The 16,656-nt window shown below is 40.2% G+C and overlaps 2 protein-coding genes across 2 annotated transcripts; both read left to right on the plus strand.

The window, feature by feature from the left end:
* Positions 1-10,076: 10,076 nt before the first annotated feature.
* Positions 10,077-10,960, plus strand: LOC147452471 (uncharacterized). The gene has a single exon (XM_086518154.1). It carries the CDS (start codon positions 10,276-10,278, stop codon positions 10,951-10,953), a length of 678 nt encoding a protein of 225 aa, XP_086374280.1. The 5' UTR covers positions 10,077-10,275; the 3' UTR covers positions 10,954-10,960.
* A 1,439-nt stretch (positions 10,961-12,399) lies between these two features.
* On the plus strand, positions 12,400-13,504 carry LOC147452472 (uncharacterized). The gene has a single exon (XM_086518153.1). The coding sequence runs from the start codon at positions 12,400-12,402 to the stop codon at positions 13,357-13,359; it is 960 nt and encodes a 319-aa protein (XP_086374279.1). The 3' UTR covers positions 13,360-13,504.
* Positions 13,505-16,656: the final 3,152 nt, after the last annotated feature.

A 16,656-nucleotide genomic window follows, 5' to 3' on the forward strand; every position in this document is an offset into this window, starting at 1 on the left:
CTTTATAGCCATGATATTTTTTAATTACATTTGCTCTGATGTAGAGGTATTCTCGTCAAGTTGTGATTGTACGGGAAGCAAGGTTGTTGATAAGACTTGGAGGAATCCTCATTTGTATCCATGACCCTTGATGTTGAAGGACATGTAGTCAACAAAATTGTTGGAGTATGTTCTTGAAACTTGAGCTACATTAGCCCTAGCTTTGAGACATACCATCATCACGTTGTCGAGAAATTTGTTGTCTTGCCAAGAAAGCACCGGGCTTATGGCTATGAGAGTTTGTGAGAGAACTCCAAAAAACTATATGAAGGGGTTAAACCATAGATTCCATGAAGACTAGGGTTTGGAAAGAAGTGCAATCAAAGAAGACCCACTCTTTCTCTCTTGCACTCACACACACAAAGAAAGAACACAAAAGAGAATGTCAAAATAACACAAAGATGAAAACATCAAGGCTATGGTCATACCGTATCATGTATAGTATGAAAGGGTTAATGATGAGTTAATGGCATTCAATCTTGGCTGACCAAATAGGCTACGAATTGTTCTTTAGAATTGTAGTTTTGTGCTTACCATAATATATATATTTTGTCTAGTGATTGGGATTAATTGTGTGTACAAATCCTCTTGGTTCATAGCAAGATAACTACGCTTACGTCAAAAGAAAAGTTATAGTCTATGAGAGGTAGTATGATGGGATCTGGTGATAGAAGTATTTCATTGAGCCTTTTTGGGCCAAAGAGAAACACTATACGTTGTTGAAAGTGTATTTTACGGCTAATCCATACGTTAATTCTAATAGAGCCTACAAAGTGAAAGCAATAGAAATTATCATTATGTGGATTATTCATCTAGGATAACTCTAGTATGTGAAAAATGTTGATATGAGAGAAGAGAAGAGAGTTTCCCTCCCAAGCCCTATTCTTGCACGTAGGCAATAAGGATACTGCGGGGAGAGATGTACCTGAAGCAAGGAGAACCTAAAATTTGTAGAGAGGATGAATTACTAAGAGTGAGAGAGATAGGTTTGGTTAAGGAGATGGGATTATATATATATATATGTTGAATTAGAGATGAAAAAGAAAACAACAAGAAATCAAGAAAACATCAATGTAGAACACATCTTACTTGACAAACCCTTCGGCACCATTATTGATGGAGAGAGAAGAAGAGGGGAGAATTCAACTTTGATTGATACGCCAAGTCCAAGACCTTCTTTGATTAGAGTTGATCTTCCAAAGATAGCATGCAAGAATGGCTAGTCTTCCTCTAGAAGAAAGTGTAGGCTTAGGCTTATGTTAATGGGTAAGTACAATATGGCATTACTACTCACTCCCTCATGAATTCCTCTCATCAATGGCTTGAATGCTTGAGTGGTTTTCAAGGAAGAAGAGGTCCCCTCATATAGGTGAAGGGAACCCCCAAGGGTTTACACAAGAAGAGAGGAGCCAGTGTGAACAGAAATTGGAAAAGTTGGAAATGATCTGTCCTTGCATGATGTGGGCAGACTGAGGTCCAGTATTTTGATCATATATCCTCAACTGTGGCTCCAAATAAAAAATTAAAAATATGGGCAGAAACTTCAGCTCATTACCTATGTCTTCCTTTTTATATGCATTTTCCAATTCGGATTGGAACCTTGCGTAAAAAAATCATCAAAATAGGGTACAGTTTTGGCAGCAAAAGTCTTCTTGTGGTCCCCTTAGCCTAGAATTTTATTTGATTCCAATGGACACCTCATGCCATATGAAAGCATGACATTGCTCCTTGACAAAGTTTTGTAATCATGCTTGCAATAATGCATTAAAATAAGTGTATCTTTGAAATCGTGCCACCTAGTGTCCCACTAGGATTTGATTCCCTCCTAGTAGCTATTTAAAAGAAATATAAGAAAAATAGAATATATATAGATTGGAAATTACCCTAGATATAGGATCTAGATAGGATGTGAGATAATAATGAGATGGTAGAAAGAAAGAATCAATGCTTTTTGCCCCAAGTTAAAGAGGCGGAGCTATTGATGCTTTTCCCATAGTATTTTCTGATGGTAAAGTAAGAATAGGTTACCCTTGAAAAAATAATAGGATGAGATAGAAGGCTTATTATTATACTTAAATATGCATATGTATATTATAGGAAATATAATTATGTATTTAAAAAGTTACAAGATAACTCTTGTAGCATGAGTTCCCACTATGTACGTGTCACAGCACGACAACGTGTTTGCCTCCACATTTTTCACACTTCCCTTTGTCACCTAACCTACTAAATGGGCATTCCAGAAACACATTTGTAACACACAATGTGCAAGAGGCTATGTGATTTCTCTAGTGTACTTTTAAAGTGCCCCATTTTTAGGGGTTCTTCATGTGAATGCATTACTGAGTCATTCTAGACAAATTTTGATTTCCATACTTGCCTTGTGTTACTTTAGTGTTGATGGAGAAAAAACCTGGGAATGCTTGACTATAATTCTTACTTAAGTGCAATAACAGTGCTCTTGTGTTGGACCCATATATTGATTTCCATACTTGCCTTGTGTTACTTTAGTGTTGATGGAGACAAAACTTGGGAATGCTTGATCCAATTTTTAGTTAAGTGCAATAATAGAGCTCTTGTGTTAGACCTATATGTAAGATTGCAAGGCTGTTGATAAGACTTGGAGGATTCCTCCTTTGTATCCATGACCCTTGATGTTGAAGGACCTGTAGTCAATTGATGAAATTGTTGGAGTCTATTCTTTTGACTTGAGCTACATTAGCCCTAACTTTGGTACATTCCACCAGCACATGTTTGACTCCAAAATTTTCACACTTCCCTTCATCATCTGATCTACTAAGTGGGCATTCCAAAAACACATTTCTAACATCACAATGTGCAAGACTGTGTGATTCCTCTAGTGTACGTTGAATGTGCCCAATTTCTAGGGGCTCTTCGTGTGAATGCATTATTGAATCATTTTCAATCATGTTTGAATCTCCATACTTTCCTTATGCTATTTTAGTATTTATGGAACCAAAATTTGGGAATGATTGACTCCAATTTTTAGTTAAGTGCAATAATGGGGCTCTCGTACTGGACCCATATGTATCTTTTCCATCACTTGGAAGTGTTTTGTAGATGAAGCAATCCTAATCTATGCATTGCTAATCTCCTAGGAAAGCTACTTCATCTTTATGTCTAAGTTAGGGTAACCACCACATGCCTTGACTAGCTTTTGTCTATACCCATCCTCATAGACATGCCCACTACCCCAAATTTTGTGAAACAAGGACAAGAGCAATTTGAACCTTAGCCCTGGGTGCCAAATGATTGCAGCTTCTCTATTATCAAATACTTCATAAAGGTTGTAGCTGGTTGAGCTATTTTCTTCTCTAAACAAATGCACAATTGATCCTACTTCAACAGCCTTCATGCCAAGTATCATTAGCTTTGGTCTTGTTTAAGAAGCCCTTGACTCCATCTTTGATCCTTGCATAATTTTTCCAATGAATGGATGAAAAGACTTTCAGACATGTTGGAACTTGGAATGAACTCCTTGTTTAGCCACAATCACATGGACATTATGCGGTCTTCCCATCGAAACCTGCTATACTAGCTTTCCTACAGGCAACACTTAAAATTTGAGCAAAGAAATGCAATCATTAGCCTTTACCTTGAGCATTAGTGATCCATGAACAAGTGTTCTCCCTAGAAAATGGTTGACATTTGGTTTTCTTTAGAGTGACAATACTTTCATGCCATTTACTATTTCTTTCTTGTCTTGCTTTTCCTAGTTTTTTCCATGTCTCAAAGATAATGAGGAGCTTCTCCAAAAAACGTAAGCATCCAACAATAAGTTCATAATGTCCCAAGCCTATCAACGTGCATGGCTCAATACTTGGCTTACCCTTTGATCCCATTGTGGTGAAGGTTCATTTATATTCATTGCCATTAAAAGCAATATGTCATATCCTTCTTCGAAAAAAACTTTATTTTGTGTAGACTCATTCACACATGCATCTATTGTTGCAAGGATGTGAGTCCATCCAAATCAACTAGATTTTTTGGGAAAGGTTCTAGAGTATAGGCCTCATTCTCAACATCACAATCCAAAATGCAATCTTCCTTTTGTAGGCTCCACTTATCAAATGCTCCACACATCCATAGCCCTATCTTTTTGCTCAGCCAAGATGGCAACTCAATCTCTCATCTTGACACTGAGTCAAACTCTTCAAGCAAGGTCCTTGCCACATCCCTATAGGTATGTTCAATCAAATTAAGGCACATGTTAGATCCCCACTTGTCTAAGGTATATGTAACTATATCCCCAATCATAAATGGTTTTAGCCCTAGGTTCCTACAGATAGTAGCTTTTTTATCATCATATAAATCATACAGGTTGTAGTTGGTTGAGCTATTTGCTTATCAAAAGAAACATCTCTGCAACCGATCCTACCTGAACAATTGTCATGCCAAGTATCGTTAGCTTTGGTCTTGTTTTGGAATCCCTTGACTCTATCTGTGATCCTTGCATAATTTTGTCAATTAATGGATGAAAAGACTTTCACACATGTTGGAAGTGAACTCCTTAGTTAGCCCAATTCACATTGACATTATGCATTTTCATCCATGGTCTTCTCATAAAAATCTATTATATTAGCTTTCCTACATGCAACACATAAAACTTGTGTAAAGCAAAGAAATCATTTGCTTTCACTTTGAACATCAATGATCCAAGAACAAGTGTTTTCCCTAGAAAAGTCTTGAAATTTGGTTTTCTTTAGTTTAGCAATACTTTCTTTCCATTTATTGTTTCTTTTTTCTCTTGCTTTTTCTAGTTTTTTCCATGTATAAAAGATATTGAGGTTTAAAGAACTTCTCCAAAAGAAACATAAGCATCAACAATAAGTTTATCATGTCCCAAGCCTATCAACATGCATGGCTCAATATTTAGCTTACCCTTTGAAATTTTATCCCATTGTAGTGAAGGTTCATTTATAGCCCTTGCAATTAATGGCATTATGTTTATCCTTCTTTGTAAAAAACGTAAGTTCGTGTAGACTTATTCACACTTACATCCGTTATTGCAAGGATGTGAGTCCATTCAAATGGATCAACTAGGTTTTTTGGGAAAGGGTCTGGCATATAGCTCATTCTCAACATCACACTCCAAAATATAATCTTCTTTTTGGAGGTTCCCCTTATCAAATGCTCCACATGTCCATAGCCCTAACTTTTTTCTTAGCCAAGATGGCAATTCAATCTTTTCTTGTTGAAACTGAGTCAAACTCTTCAAGCGGGGTCTTTGCCACATCCCTATAGGTATGTTCAATCAAATTAACGCATGTGTTAGATCCCCACATATCTAAGGTATATATAACTATATCCCAAATCCTAGATTGTTTTAGCTATCTCATGAAAGGAAGTCCCAATATAAGTTCATAGCTAGACATCTTCCCATAGTCTAAGATTGCAAATATGTGTTGGTAATCAATAGCTACATAAATTTACTACTACTCTTTCCCATTAACCTCAATAAGTGCTCTGTGTGTCCATCAAAAGGTTGAAGTTTCATTCTTGTTTTCCTAATTGCAACATGCTCAACTAGTAGGATGGTATCACCTTCCTCACGCTCATAGGAATCTTCAGCCTTGCTCACTAGAATAGGTGTGATCTCTTTCTTAGAAGCTTGTTTTCTCTATATTTTGTTATGTGTTATGGATTAAGTCCCTTGATTCCCATTTTCTAGAAGCCTTTGCTAAGATCTTTCATCAAATGGAGTGAGGTTAAGTAGCTCACTCAATGTAATAGTGCTTTGGATTGGTGTTGACAACATTGATGGGTGCATATTCCCTACATCCCAAATTTCTTTTGCAGTATCTAATTTTGTGGTTTTGTATACTTCAAATCTCTCTTCATACTACCTAATAATGATGGTAGGGTTTTCAAGGTATTGGCCTTTGAAGCTTCAAATTTTTTCTAAAATCACATCACCATATAAACGTTGCATCTCTATTTCTAAAGAAAGGCTCTATGTCTAGCTTTTCAAGCCCTATTGTTTCCAGCATTTCTTGGTTTGATTCTTGTGTTTTCTTTTCCAAAATCTTTAAAGTGATTCTCACAAGTTTTGGGAAAGCTTCTAACTTAACGACTTCTAGTTTAGGATCATTGTAGTGTCTCCATGTTTTTTCTAGGTTTGTCTAGCTTGGAGTCCTACTTGGTATTTCTCTAATGCAACATTGATCTGCTAAAAAAAGACTTTATTGAGAAAAAAAACACCTCTTCAATCCACTAGTGATTCCTTTACCACTCTTGAGTCATTTTCTTTGGTTTTTCTAGTTGTTCTAGAGCATTATCCTTGGGTTGTTCAATCATCTTTCTTTTATTTTCCTTTTATCTCCACCTCTTGTCTCTTTAGGATCTTTTGAAATATTTTTTACTTCTCTTTGAGCCATAATTCTCTTCTTGTTTTTGGAGCTTTTCTTGTGCTCTAGTTCTTACATTGATAGGAACTCTTGCTCCACCCACATATGAGCTTGATGGAATCACATTTGCCACATTTAATGTTGTATTGTTTCAATTTTTGGGTTCCTTGGGAAATTCTCTAGAAAGTGGTGTCCTTCTTACTATGACAACCCCCTGTTCATTGTTTTGGTTGAGGTTAAGGATTTGTGTGCCCCCATCATCTATGAAGAGAGAGAGAGAGAGAGAGAGAGAGAGAGAGAGAGAGAGATAGATTTTATTATTATCCTCAGAGGTCAAATATGATCTTTGGCACCAGGGTTACATGTTATGTAGTATGTATGGAGTTGATAAGTGATTCTTAATGCTCCATAATTGTGGTGATGAGAGCTACAACGGAGAGCCACACTATGGCTAGGAAAGAAAAGTGTATAGGTCTAAGTCATGTCTAAAAATGTGAGGGAAGCAAGTTTGGATGTGACCAAAACCTGAGCACTCTAGTAATGTATGGTGATCGTACTCTCAAACTTGCAGTGATCATAATGTGCACAATCAGTTTGACTATTCTTTATTGCCCCAACGCCGTGTCTTGCATTGAAGGGAGTGGGAGCTGAGTTGAATGGCTACAATAGTGTGTATCGCTAACAAGGGGATGATCTCATGCATGTATGGGTGAGTACGGTTTCCTCTTTCAACAAAGAACACGGTTTTGTAGTTGGGGACAATATGGATGGCGTAATGTATGAAGCATATCCTTTGGATTCCTTCCAAGCCATTATACATTGGCATTATAGAAAAGCTTCATTCACTTGGGAGTCTATTGAGGCATCATGTAGCAAATGTAATGCATCCCATCTCCCAAAACTATCTTTTTATATCTTTCATCCATCCAATGCTCAAGATCTTTCTTTATGTGTCTTTTGAACTTTTTTTCTTGCTTCCCATGCAATTGTAGGAAGTTGATGTAAGGGGTTTTTACACATCTTTATCATGTACTCCACAACCCTCTCCATGTCTATAACCTCAATTGTAAGAGATCCAGAGTCAAGAAGTATGAGCATATATGGTGTTTGTGTCTTAACTTGGAGAAAGTTTGTAAGAAAACGCTTTTGGACATTCTCAAACTCTTTCCAAGTAGAATTTGAGATGCTCGTGTCTCACACTTCAACCCCATAAAGAAGAACCGGTGTCACCAATGTGTCAAAAAGGTTCTTCTTGAGAACCCAACATTTGACATTTTTCACACTACACATGTACTCAAATGCATAGTACACTCTCTTCTTGGCTTCCAAATGATGCATACACATTCATGCCACTTGTGATTGGTTGGAACCTCAAGGCCAAGGTACTTAAAGCTTTCAATGACTTCAAGTGTCTCATTGTTGTACACAATGCATGGCTTCTCCTTATGGTTGGTATTCACAAGCATAACCTTTTCTTTGGATTCATTCAAAATCATACCACTATGCAAGCAAAATTTTCTAGGATAACCATAAGATTTTGTGCATCCTCTAAAATGTATGCTAGAAGTACTACATCATCTACATACAACAAAAGCACGACTACCGCACTGCAAATAGTGACCTTTTCAATGCCTTCTTCTTGCATAAATTCAAGTACCATTTGTTCCAATTGATTGATGCATAGAACAAAGAGAGTTGGTGATAATGGACATCCTTTAATCCCATAGTGCTTGCAAAAATTTCTAAAATTCCTCTTCCAATGTGCAATTGACTTATGTTTTCATAGATTTGAGAATCCACAAGCATAAACTCACTTATCAGTTGAAGTTCTTCCATCCTTCTCCATAAATTATTACATGGAATCTTATCAAAATCTTTCATGAAGTCCACCAAGCAACAATACAATCACTTGTATTTCAACCAACTATCCTCCATGAGAACACAAAGAGTGACAAGATAGTCATTGGTTCTATCGCTTTGAAAAAAACCCGCTTGTCCTTTTGCACGCTTTCTGTTCTTTTAGTCCAATCACTCAATTTTATCTCCATAATGCACCCAAATAAAATTTCCATAAGAGGCCCCATCATTATAGTCCAATAGTTATTTACATCCTTTACATTCTCTCCTCTATGCAAAGGCTTGACCAAACTAGTGCTCCAACCACAAGTTATACCATGTTGAAGTGCAAGGTAGAACATATCACACATCCAATCATGTGTAAAATCTCCCATCCATTTGATCATTTTTAGCTTAATACCTTGAAGATCTCCTACTTTGCAAGTAGCCTACTTTTTGAGCCCGTCGCACACATCCTCAATAGTAAAAAAAAGAGGGAAACCATGGGAGTGAACCATAAAATGGCATCTTTCCAACATCTGGTTACTCATATAGTTTCCTAGAATTAGTGTACATATCCATAAGAGTCAAGTTATCAGTACTCTCAACCCGTTTGTTCTTCAAGTTTCTCCAAACATTAGGAAAAGTTTGGACTAAAAAATGGGCCTTGTAAGAATTGTTGATATGGCATAGCTTTCAAAAAGTGGGGATCGGTAAATTTTTTGCAAATAAGATCCAAACTTGTTGGAGGTTGGATACTTAGAATCTACTCTTCAAATGCTATCTATTGATATATAGCATGCATGTATCGGACATTGCCTTTATGTAGATCTAGAAAAAGGTGATTTACGGTAACAAAACCTGGCTGATGAAAAAAAATGGCATAACTTTCATAGAAGTCATCCAAACTTTTCGGACCTTGGCTCTTTAGAATCCATTTTTCAAGAACTTTCCAATGATAGGTCATATCATGGGGTTTTAAGCAATATTTAGAGGGGTCTATCGGGTTGCTTTCTTTTGTACAACTTTGATGATGTGGCACTCTTAAAAGGCTAAAAAATGAGTTCAAATTTTTCCTAATGACATTCCACATGCACGTGCCTTTTCTTAAACTTGAAAAAATGCTTGACTTCCCATGTTCTTGTCTTCTTTGAATCAATGCCTTGTTTGTATGAAAATGAGTTTGATAGTTGTCTTTGTCCATAGTTGTCTCTAGCTTTATCAAGGACTTTTGAGCACTTTTTACATGATCTATCTTTGTTGATACCATGGACAATCTTTATGGCAAAACATTCTTCGACACAAGAACAAATAACTTTCTTGAAAGCTTCCCATTTAGTTTTCAATAGTGCGTCATATTGACGCTTTTTTATCCATAAATTTTGCTCAACTATTTCAATATACATTGGTGTCCGTTTGAAATCCATACAAAGACATAACTTCTCTTCCCTTTGACTGAGATTATCATGATTATTTGTTTCTCCACATGTAAGGTCAATACATAAGATCCAATGGTCTAACTCTAGGGTCCATTGACCAAGAGTAAAACTCTTTATGTGATATATGATGACTTTGGAGAGTAGCATATAGTCAATCACACTATCCCCATTGTGTTTTTTGCATGTAAATCCATCGGTTCCACTCCATAATGTTAAACCATTGACAATGAGCATACCTGTGCTATTGCACATGTGTACAAGTAACTTTCCATAGTGATCCAACTCTTTACCTTGATTATGTAAAACAAATTTTGGGAATGCCGCAAAGAGAGATGCACCACTTGGCAGCATGTCATTGGCTTATTATTAAAGGCAAAGAAAAATGGAACGCTAAGGGTTGCGCTAAAATTAGATCCGTTGTGCTGTGTCTAGAATGCTGTCTCTTGTAATGCTCTGATCGTGGGATATGCCCAACAAAGGCAGGGCCAGGAAGCGCTGGGCTTTTTTCAGCAGAATGGTAAACAGAGGGCTGCTCTTCCAAATGCAATCTCCTACGCTCGTATCTTCAAGACATGTGGCTCTGATCGCGGGATATGCCCAACAAAGGCAGGGCCAGGAAGCGCTGGGCTTTTTTCAGCAGATGCAAAGAGAGGGTTGCTCTCCCAAATGCAATCACCTACACTTGTATCTTCAAGACATGTGGCTCTGATCGCGGGATATGCCCAACAAAGGCAGGGCCAGGAAGCGCTGGGCTTTTTTCAGCAGATGCAAAGAGAGGGCTGCTCTCTCAAATGCAATCACCTACGCTTGTATCTTCAAGACATGTGGCTCTGATCGCGGGATATGCCCAACAAAGGCAGGGCCAGGAAGCGCTGGGCTTTTTTCAGCAGATGCAAAGAGAGGGCTGCACTCCCAAATACAATCACCTACGCTTGTATCTTCAAGACATGTGGCATTATGCAGATGCTGATATGGGCAAAAGAATTCATGGTGATATTGTTAGCCAGAGGTTGTTGGAAAAAAACGAAGTACTTGGCACTATCTTGGCATGTATACCAAATGTGGTGCACTTGAGAAAGCACAGAAAGTGCTTGACGAGCTTACTGTTTAGAGCGGCATCTCTTCGAATGCACCGATTGCAAGATATGCACAAGAGGAGCGGGGCTAGGAAGCTGTGGACTGTTTTCAGCAGATGTGAAGCAAGAGCTATCTCCAGACGCAGTCGCCTACGTGTATATCTTAAAGGCATGTGGCTCTTCGCAAGATGCTGATATGGACACAGAAATTCACGATCATATTGTTACTCAGATGCTATTGAAAAGAGATGTCATGCTGACACTCCCTTGGGCGATGTGTATGCCAAATGTGGTGCACTTGAGAAAGCACAAATAGTACTCAAGGAGCTTTTTGTTCGGAAGAGCATCTCTTGGATGCAAAGAGAGGGCAGCTCTCCCAAATGCAATCACCTACGCTTGTATCTTTAAGACATGTTGCATTATGCAGATGCTGATGTGGGCAAAAGAATTCACGATGATATTGTTAGCCAGAGGTTGCCGGAAAAAAACGAGGTACTTGGCACTGTCTTGGCATGTATACCAAATGTGGTGTACTTGAGAAAGCACAGAAAGTGCTTGAGGAGCTTATTGTTCAAAGCGGCATCTCTTCGAATGCACTGACGAGCAGGGCTAGGAAGCTGTGGACTGTTTTCAGCAGATGTGAAGCGAGAGCTATCTCTAGATGCAGTCGCCTACGTGTATCTTAAAGGCATGTGGCTCTTTGCAAAATGCTGATATGGACACAAAAATTCACGTTGATAATGTTACTCAGATGTTATTGAAAAGAGACGTCATGCTGACACTCCCTTGGTCGATGTGTGCCAAATGTGGTGCACTTGAGAAATCACAAATAGTGCTCGAGGAGCTTTTTGTTTGGAAGAGCATCTCTTGGAATGCATTGAATGCGGGATACGCACAACAGGAGTAGGGCTAGAAAGCTCTACGCTATTTTCAGTAGATGCACAGTGAGGGCCTTTGTCCAGATGCAATCACCTACGCATACATCTTGAAGGCATGTGGCTCTGCGAAAGATGCTGATATTGGCACAAAAATTCACAATTTCTTTGTTCGTCGTAGGCTTTTGAAAATAGAGGTCGTGGTTGGCACTCCCTTAGTCGATATGTATGTCAAATGTGGTACGCTTCAGAAAGCATAAAAAGTGCTTGAGGAGCTTCTTGTCCGGAATGTCGTCTCTTGGAACGCACTGATTAGATATGTGCAACAGGAGCAGAGACAGAAGCTATCTTGTTATTGAGCTGAGCCCGAGCAGCTATACAGCCGCAGGTGTTTGGTGTCAGGATTTGGGCCTCTTGGTGTCCTTGCATGCAGTTTGGAGGTGATTTGCTTTACAACCTCATTGGTGTTCCCAACTCACCATTATAGAGCTCGAGGTCGGCGTGAGCTGTAATTCCTCATGGTCGATGGCTTGAGGTGATGTGAGAAGAGGATTTTGAAGGTCATTTGTAGGTCTTTTGTGTGTTTGGTTTACATGTTCTCAAGCTGCAGGGGAGGCTAAGCTATAGAGGTGCCCCGCTTTCGCTTCTCCTTGTCATGTTTTTGGTGCCCGCCACTGAGGATCTGTTGATTCGAGTACCTTAAGTTTGCAAGTGGTGAGCAAATAAAGGTGCATAGATTATTGTCCTCGATTACTTGCTTATTAGAATGAATGATAGGATGGAAAAATTGTGGCTACAAGATCTTAAAGACCTGGATATGCATTATTGGGGGTTCCACAGTCTGAAGCAGGAGATGGAAGTGCTCGAGAATGTAGTCCTTGATGCGGAAACAGAAATGTTTTTGTTCATTGGCACCTTGCCTGATCTTTTAGGTGTGGAAGCTGCATGCATGGAATTCTTAAATTTAAAGAGTGTGCTCGCTTTTCTGAAGCAGGAGAGGAAGATGAGTGATGCAAAGCAATCAAATGTCCATGTGAGAGATGCGCATGATAGATCCACTCTGGGAGAGTTGGATTGCTGTGTGGATGATGAGGTACCGTCTTCCTTGAACAAGGATGCTGGTCCAATTTCAGATGATGAAGCTGACAATAATCAGCCCATGTACAGTGTTTTTAATGAGGATATATCGTCAGAAGAAAATGCTCTCGCTGTGGGTTGTGAAATTGAATGTTGTACAAAGTTTTCTGTCGAGAAATTATCTAAAAACCTGATGCAGAATGAGAGGTATGTTGATGAGGATGACAATCCTGAATGGGGTTTTCTGGATGCTGTAGCAGACATCGATAACGACATACATGTTTGTGTCGATGAAGGTATGATGCATCTGGATTCTGGAATGCGCACTAAGGCTGACAGTTTTACATGTCCTGCTGATTTTATTGATGAGGAGACGACAATAGGAGATTTTCTGGCTGCTTTGGAAGATCAGGATGATGGGTTAGAAGGTGCATGCATCCAAAGTGAGGCTTTACAGGTGCCCAATGCAAGCATTGTTTCCGTTTATACTGAGCTAAAAGAAGCCAACTCCGATGCATGCAAGCAGTTTTGTTTTGGTGTTGATGGTCGTGACTCTAGCTTTGATACCGAATGGGGTTTTGACGAGCCCACAATTGAAATGGATGCATGTATGACCCTCAAAGTTCAAAGGGCCAAAGCAAGGATATAGTTCTTGAAGCTTCAGCAATGATATAGTAACGAATTGTATGAAACTTTGCAAACATGTGCCTTGTTGATGTTTTCTTACATTCTCAGCTCAGTCTTAGTCATGTCTGCATGGTTGAAGATCAGGAATGAATGTTTTTGCAAGTTACAAGGAGTAAAATGCGCATCAAGTGTACAAAATGGGCAGTATGAGTGCATGGAAACATTTCATGCAAAAGCCGTTAGCTGCAAATTCTGGGAGCTTGACATGAGGCGGTTGTTCTACTGTGGTTTATGGAGAGATGAATACCTTGAGCAACCGGTTTTGGCATTGGCTACACAGTATGGCATGCAATTGTTGCAACTACTATTCATTCGCGAAAGGCGTACAGACGGAGGCAAGAGAGGTAGATGCCCATGCCAAAGAAAAATGGCTGCTGGATTAGAGTGTTCTGGCAATTTGTGTGACAAACACACGAAGTAGTCTCTAGCTTGTCGATATGCAATGTACATTATTTACAGAAATACAAGTACTGTTTGGTTTTAGTCCGAAAGTCGAGTCATTTGCTACTGCTGAGCATGAATGCTCTAGCAGGCTAGGGGGGTTGCCAAGCTATGTCAGGCGTTTTTTGGGAAGTCTTTTTCAAGCGTTTCTTTCATAATTAGACATCGAAGGTAATGAGTGACAGTGCCTGATGGCTGCTCATTTTATTTTGGACTGGCTTCCATGAGGAAATGTTTTCATATAGACCTGATAATCAGAGTTGTCGAGTAATGATGGGTTTTTGACATCATGCATAAGCTTTTGTGCTTGTTGTCAATACTCTGAATGATGTTCCTTGAGGTTCTTCCTCTTCGAGTGTTGATCTCCTGGTTGCGAGAGTCCTCGCCTGGTGTGCTATCAAAGTTTGATGGTCATCTATGTATCTGCTTAGCTACAGGTTTCTTGTCGATAATGGATGTCATATTAGGTTTTTTGTTGGATGAATTGATGAGCCCAACTGTCTTTGAAACTCAAACCTAAATGGGTACATGAGTGATCGGCTAATGCTCAGGTAAAAAGAGTTTTGAACCTCAGCTTTGGTGAAAATACGATGCCTTGACTTGGAAAAGGGATGTATTTGGAAGTAGTATGGAAATGGCAAGCTGTGAAGGGGGGTTCGGAAAAAGAGGTGGGCGGGCTTCTCGCATGAGGCTGAGGATGTGTAATTGCTCAGGAGGAGCTTGCAAGTCGAGAAGCCAAACAGAGGAACTTGAAAGTATTTTTAAAAAATCAATTTTTGGCAAGTGGGATCGTGGCAATCAAAAAAGGGGGCCGACCTGCGCAGGTGTGCGACAGGAGCAGTCGAGCTGAGAGAGGGGTGGCTGATTTCAAATTAGAAGGGGGGATCTGCGGCAAGATTACAAGCTAGTGCATGCAGGAAAAAGGTTTGGGGCTGATCAGGTTGCCAAGCTACAGGAGGGTATTGGTCTCCAAGCAAGTGAGGTCTCCATGCTCAATTGAGGAGTCATTTAAATTGAAAGGGGCAACTGCGCTAACAACCAAGTGAAGAGAGGGCAACAGGAGTTGAGAGGAGGTGTGCTAGAGAGGGCTGCAGGGACCAGATCGAGAAGGGTTGAGGCCACCAACTGAGAAGGGAGGGCTCTGAATACAGGCCACCATGGAAGGCAGATCAGGAGGTGTAGCTCACAGTTATGAGGGGGGCGAAGAGGCAGCCTAGTCAAGAGGGAGACAAGCTTCCAGCATGAACACATAGGGGGAAGCAGGTGGCCATGCTCAAGAATGACGGGTTTCTACAGTATGAAGAGGCCGCCATCCTGCAGGTAGGGGGAGTTGCCATCGACTATAAGAAGAGGAAGCCATGGTCCCAGGCGGCTGGATATAGAGAGAAGAGCAGCAAAAGCAGGAGGCAAGTGAGGGGTGCTATATTCAGGAGGTGCAGCCGTCGACCAGTAGTCGGAGAGTGTGCCATCAGCTGGGAATAGAAAGAGTTGGAACTGGTTGGTAAAGGGAGCCTCCGTCCGTCCATACGATCAGGATGAAGGTGCAGTCCTAGCTAATCAGGAAGAAGAAGAAAACACCATCAAGTGCAGCTGGCAGCCAAGGTGAGAAGAGAGGAGAAGAGGACGCCTGTAGAAGGAAGGGCAATGCCTCATGTTGGGAGGACAAAGGGCGCCTTATGTGATGCATGCGTACTGATTCGTCCCTTTTCCTAGTTCAGACCTTTGGGGTCTATGGCAGGAACTATGTATGCGACATGTGGAGTTACTATGGCTGATTATGCATTTCTGGCGAGTCTATGAGCCACCTCTAGATATACGAGCTTGCTATCTTGTTATTGAGCTGAGCCCGAGCAGCTATACAGCCGCCCGCAGGTGTTTGGTGTCAGGATTTGGGCCTCTTGGTGTCCTTGCATGCAGGTTGCAGGTGATTTGGTTTACAACCTCATTGGTGTTACCAACTCGCCATTGTAGAGCTTGAGGTCGGCGTGAGATGTAATTCCTCATGGATGATGGCTTGAGTTGATGTGAGAAGAGGATTTTGAAGGTCATTTGCAGGTCTTTTGTGTGTTTGGTTTATATGTTCTCAAGCTTCAGGGGAGGCTAAGCTATAGAGGTGCCCCGCTTTTGCTTCTCCTTGTCATCGTGTTGCACAAAATGCGGCCTCCCAGCTGAAATCACTCAAATGCGGTGTTGGGAGGCAGAAATCACTCAAATGCGGTGTTCTTCAAAAAGCCCAAACACAAAGGCAGAGCCAGGAAGCGCATTGCCTTGTTCTAAAATAGTGCGACCTTGAGAGCAAGATCAGAGCTCGTTATTGGACAAATCAGAATTTGTTTAAATGTATCTTATGAATCATGCCGATCAAGAAAGAGGTTTGCAGGGTGTTTGGGAAAAATGTTGTATAACTGCACAGAAAAACAGATATCAACGCATGCAAAGTGAGGGCATTTGTCCAGAGGAAATCACCTGCGCGTGCATATCTTGATTGCATCAAGCAAGGGCCTCTCTCTTGAGAAGGCATGTGGCTCTACGCAAGATGCTGATATGGGCATAAAAATTCACGTTGATATTGTTGGTAAGGGGTTGTTGAAAAAGATATCGTGCTTGACAATGCCTTGGTTGACATGTTTGCTAAATGTGGTACACTTCAGAGACCACCGGAACTTCTCGAAAAGCTTCCTATCCAAAGTGTCACACTCTTGGAACACACTCATTGCAGGATTTACCCCACACGGGGTAGGCCAGAAAGCTCTAGTCTGTATTCAACATATATCAAGTGATAGCTCTGGTTTGTTTTTAGCAGATGCGGAGTGACGGC

The sequence above is a fragment of the Adiantum capillus-veneris genome, chromosome 8 (genome assembly GCF_014529385.1).
Source record: "Adiantum capillus-veneris isolate H3 chromosome 8, ASM1452938v2, whole genome shotgun sequence".
In the NCBI taxonomy this organism is placed as follows: Eukaryota; Viridiplantae; Streptophyta; class Polypodiopsida; order Polypodiales; family Pteridaceae; genus Adiantum; species Adiantum capillus-veneris.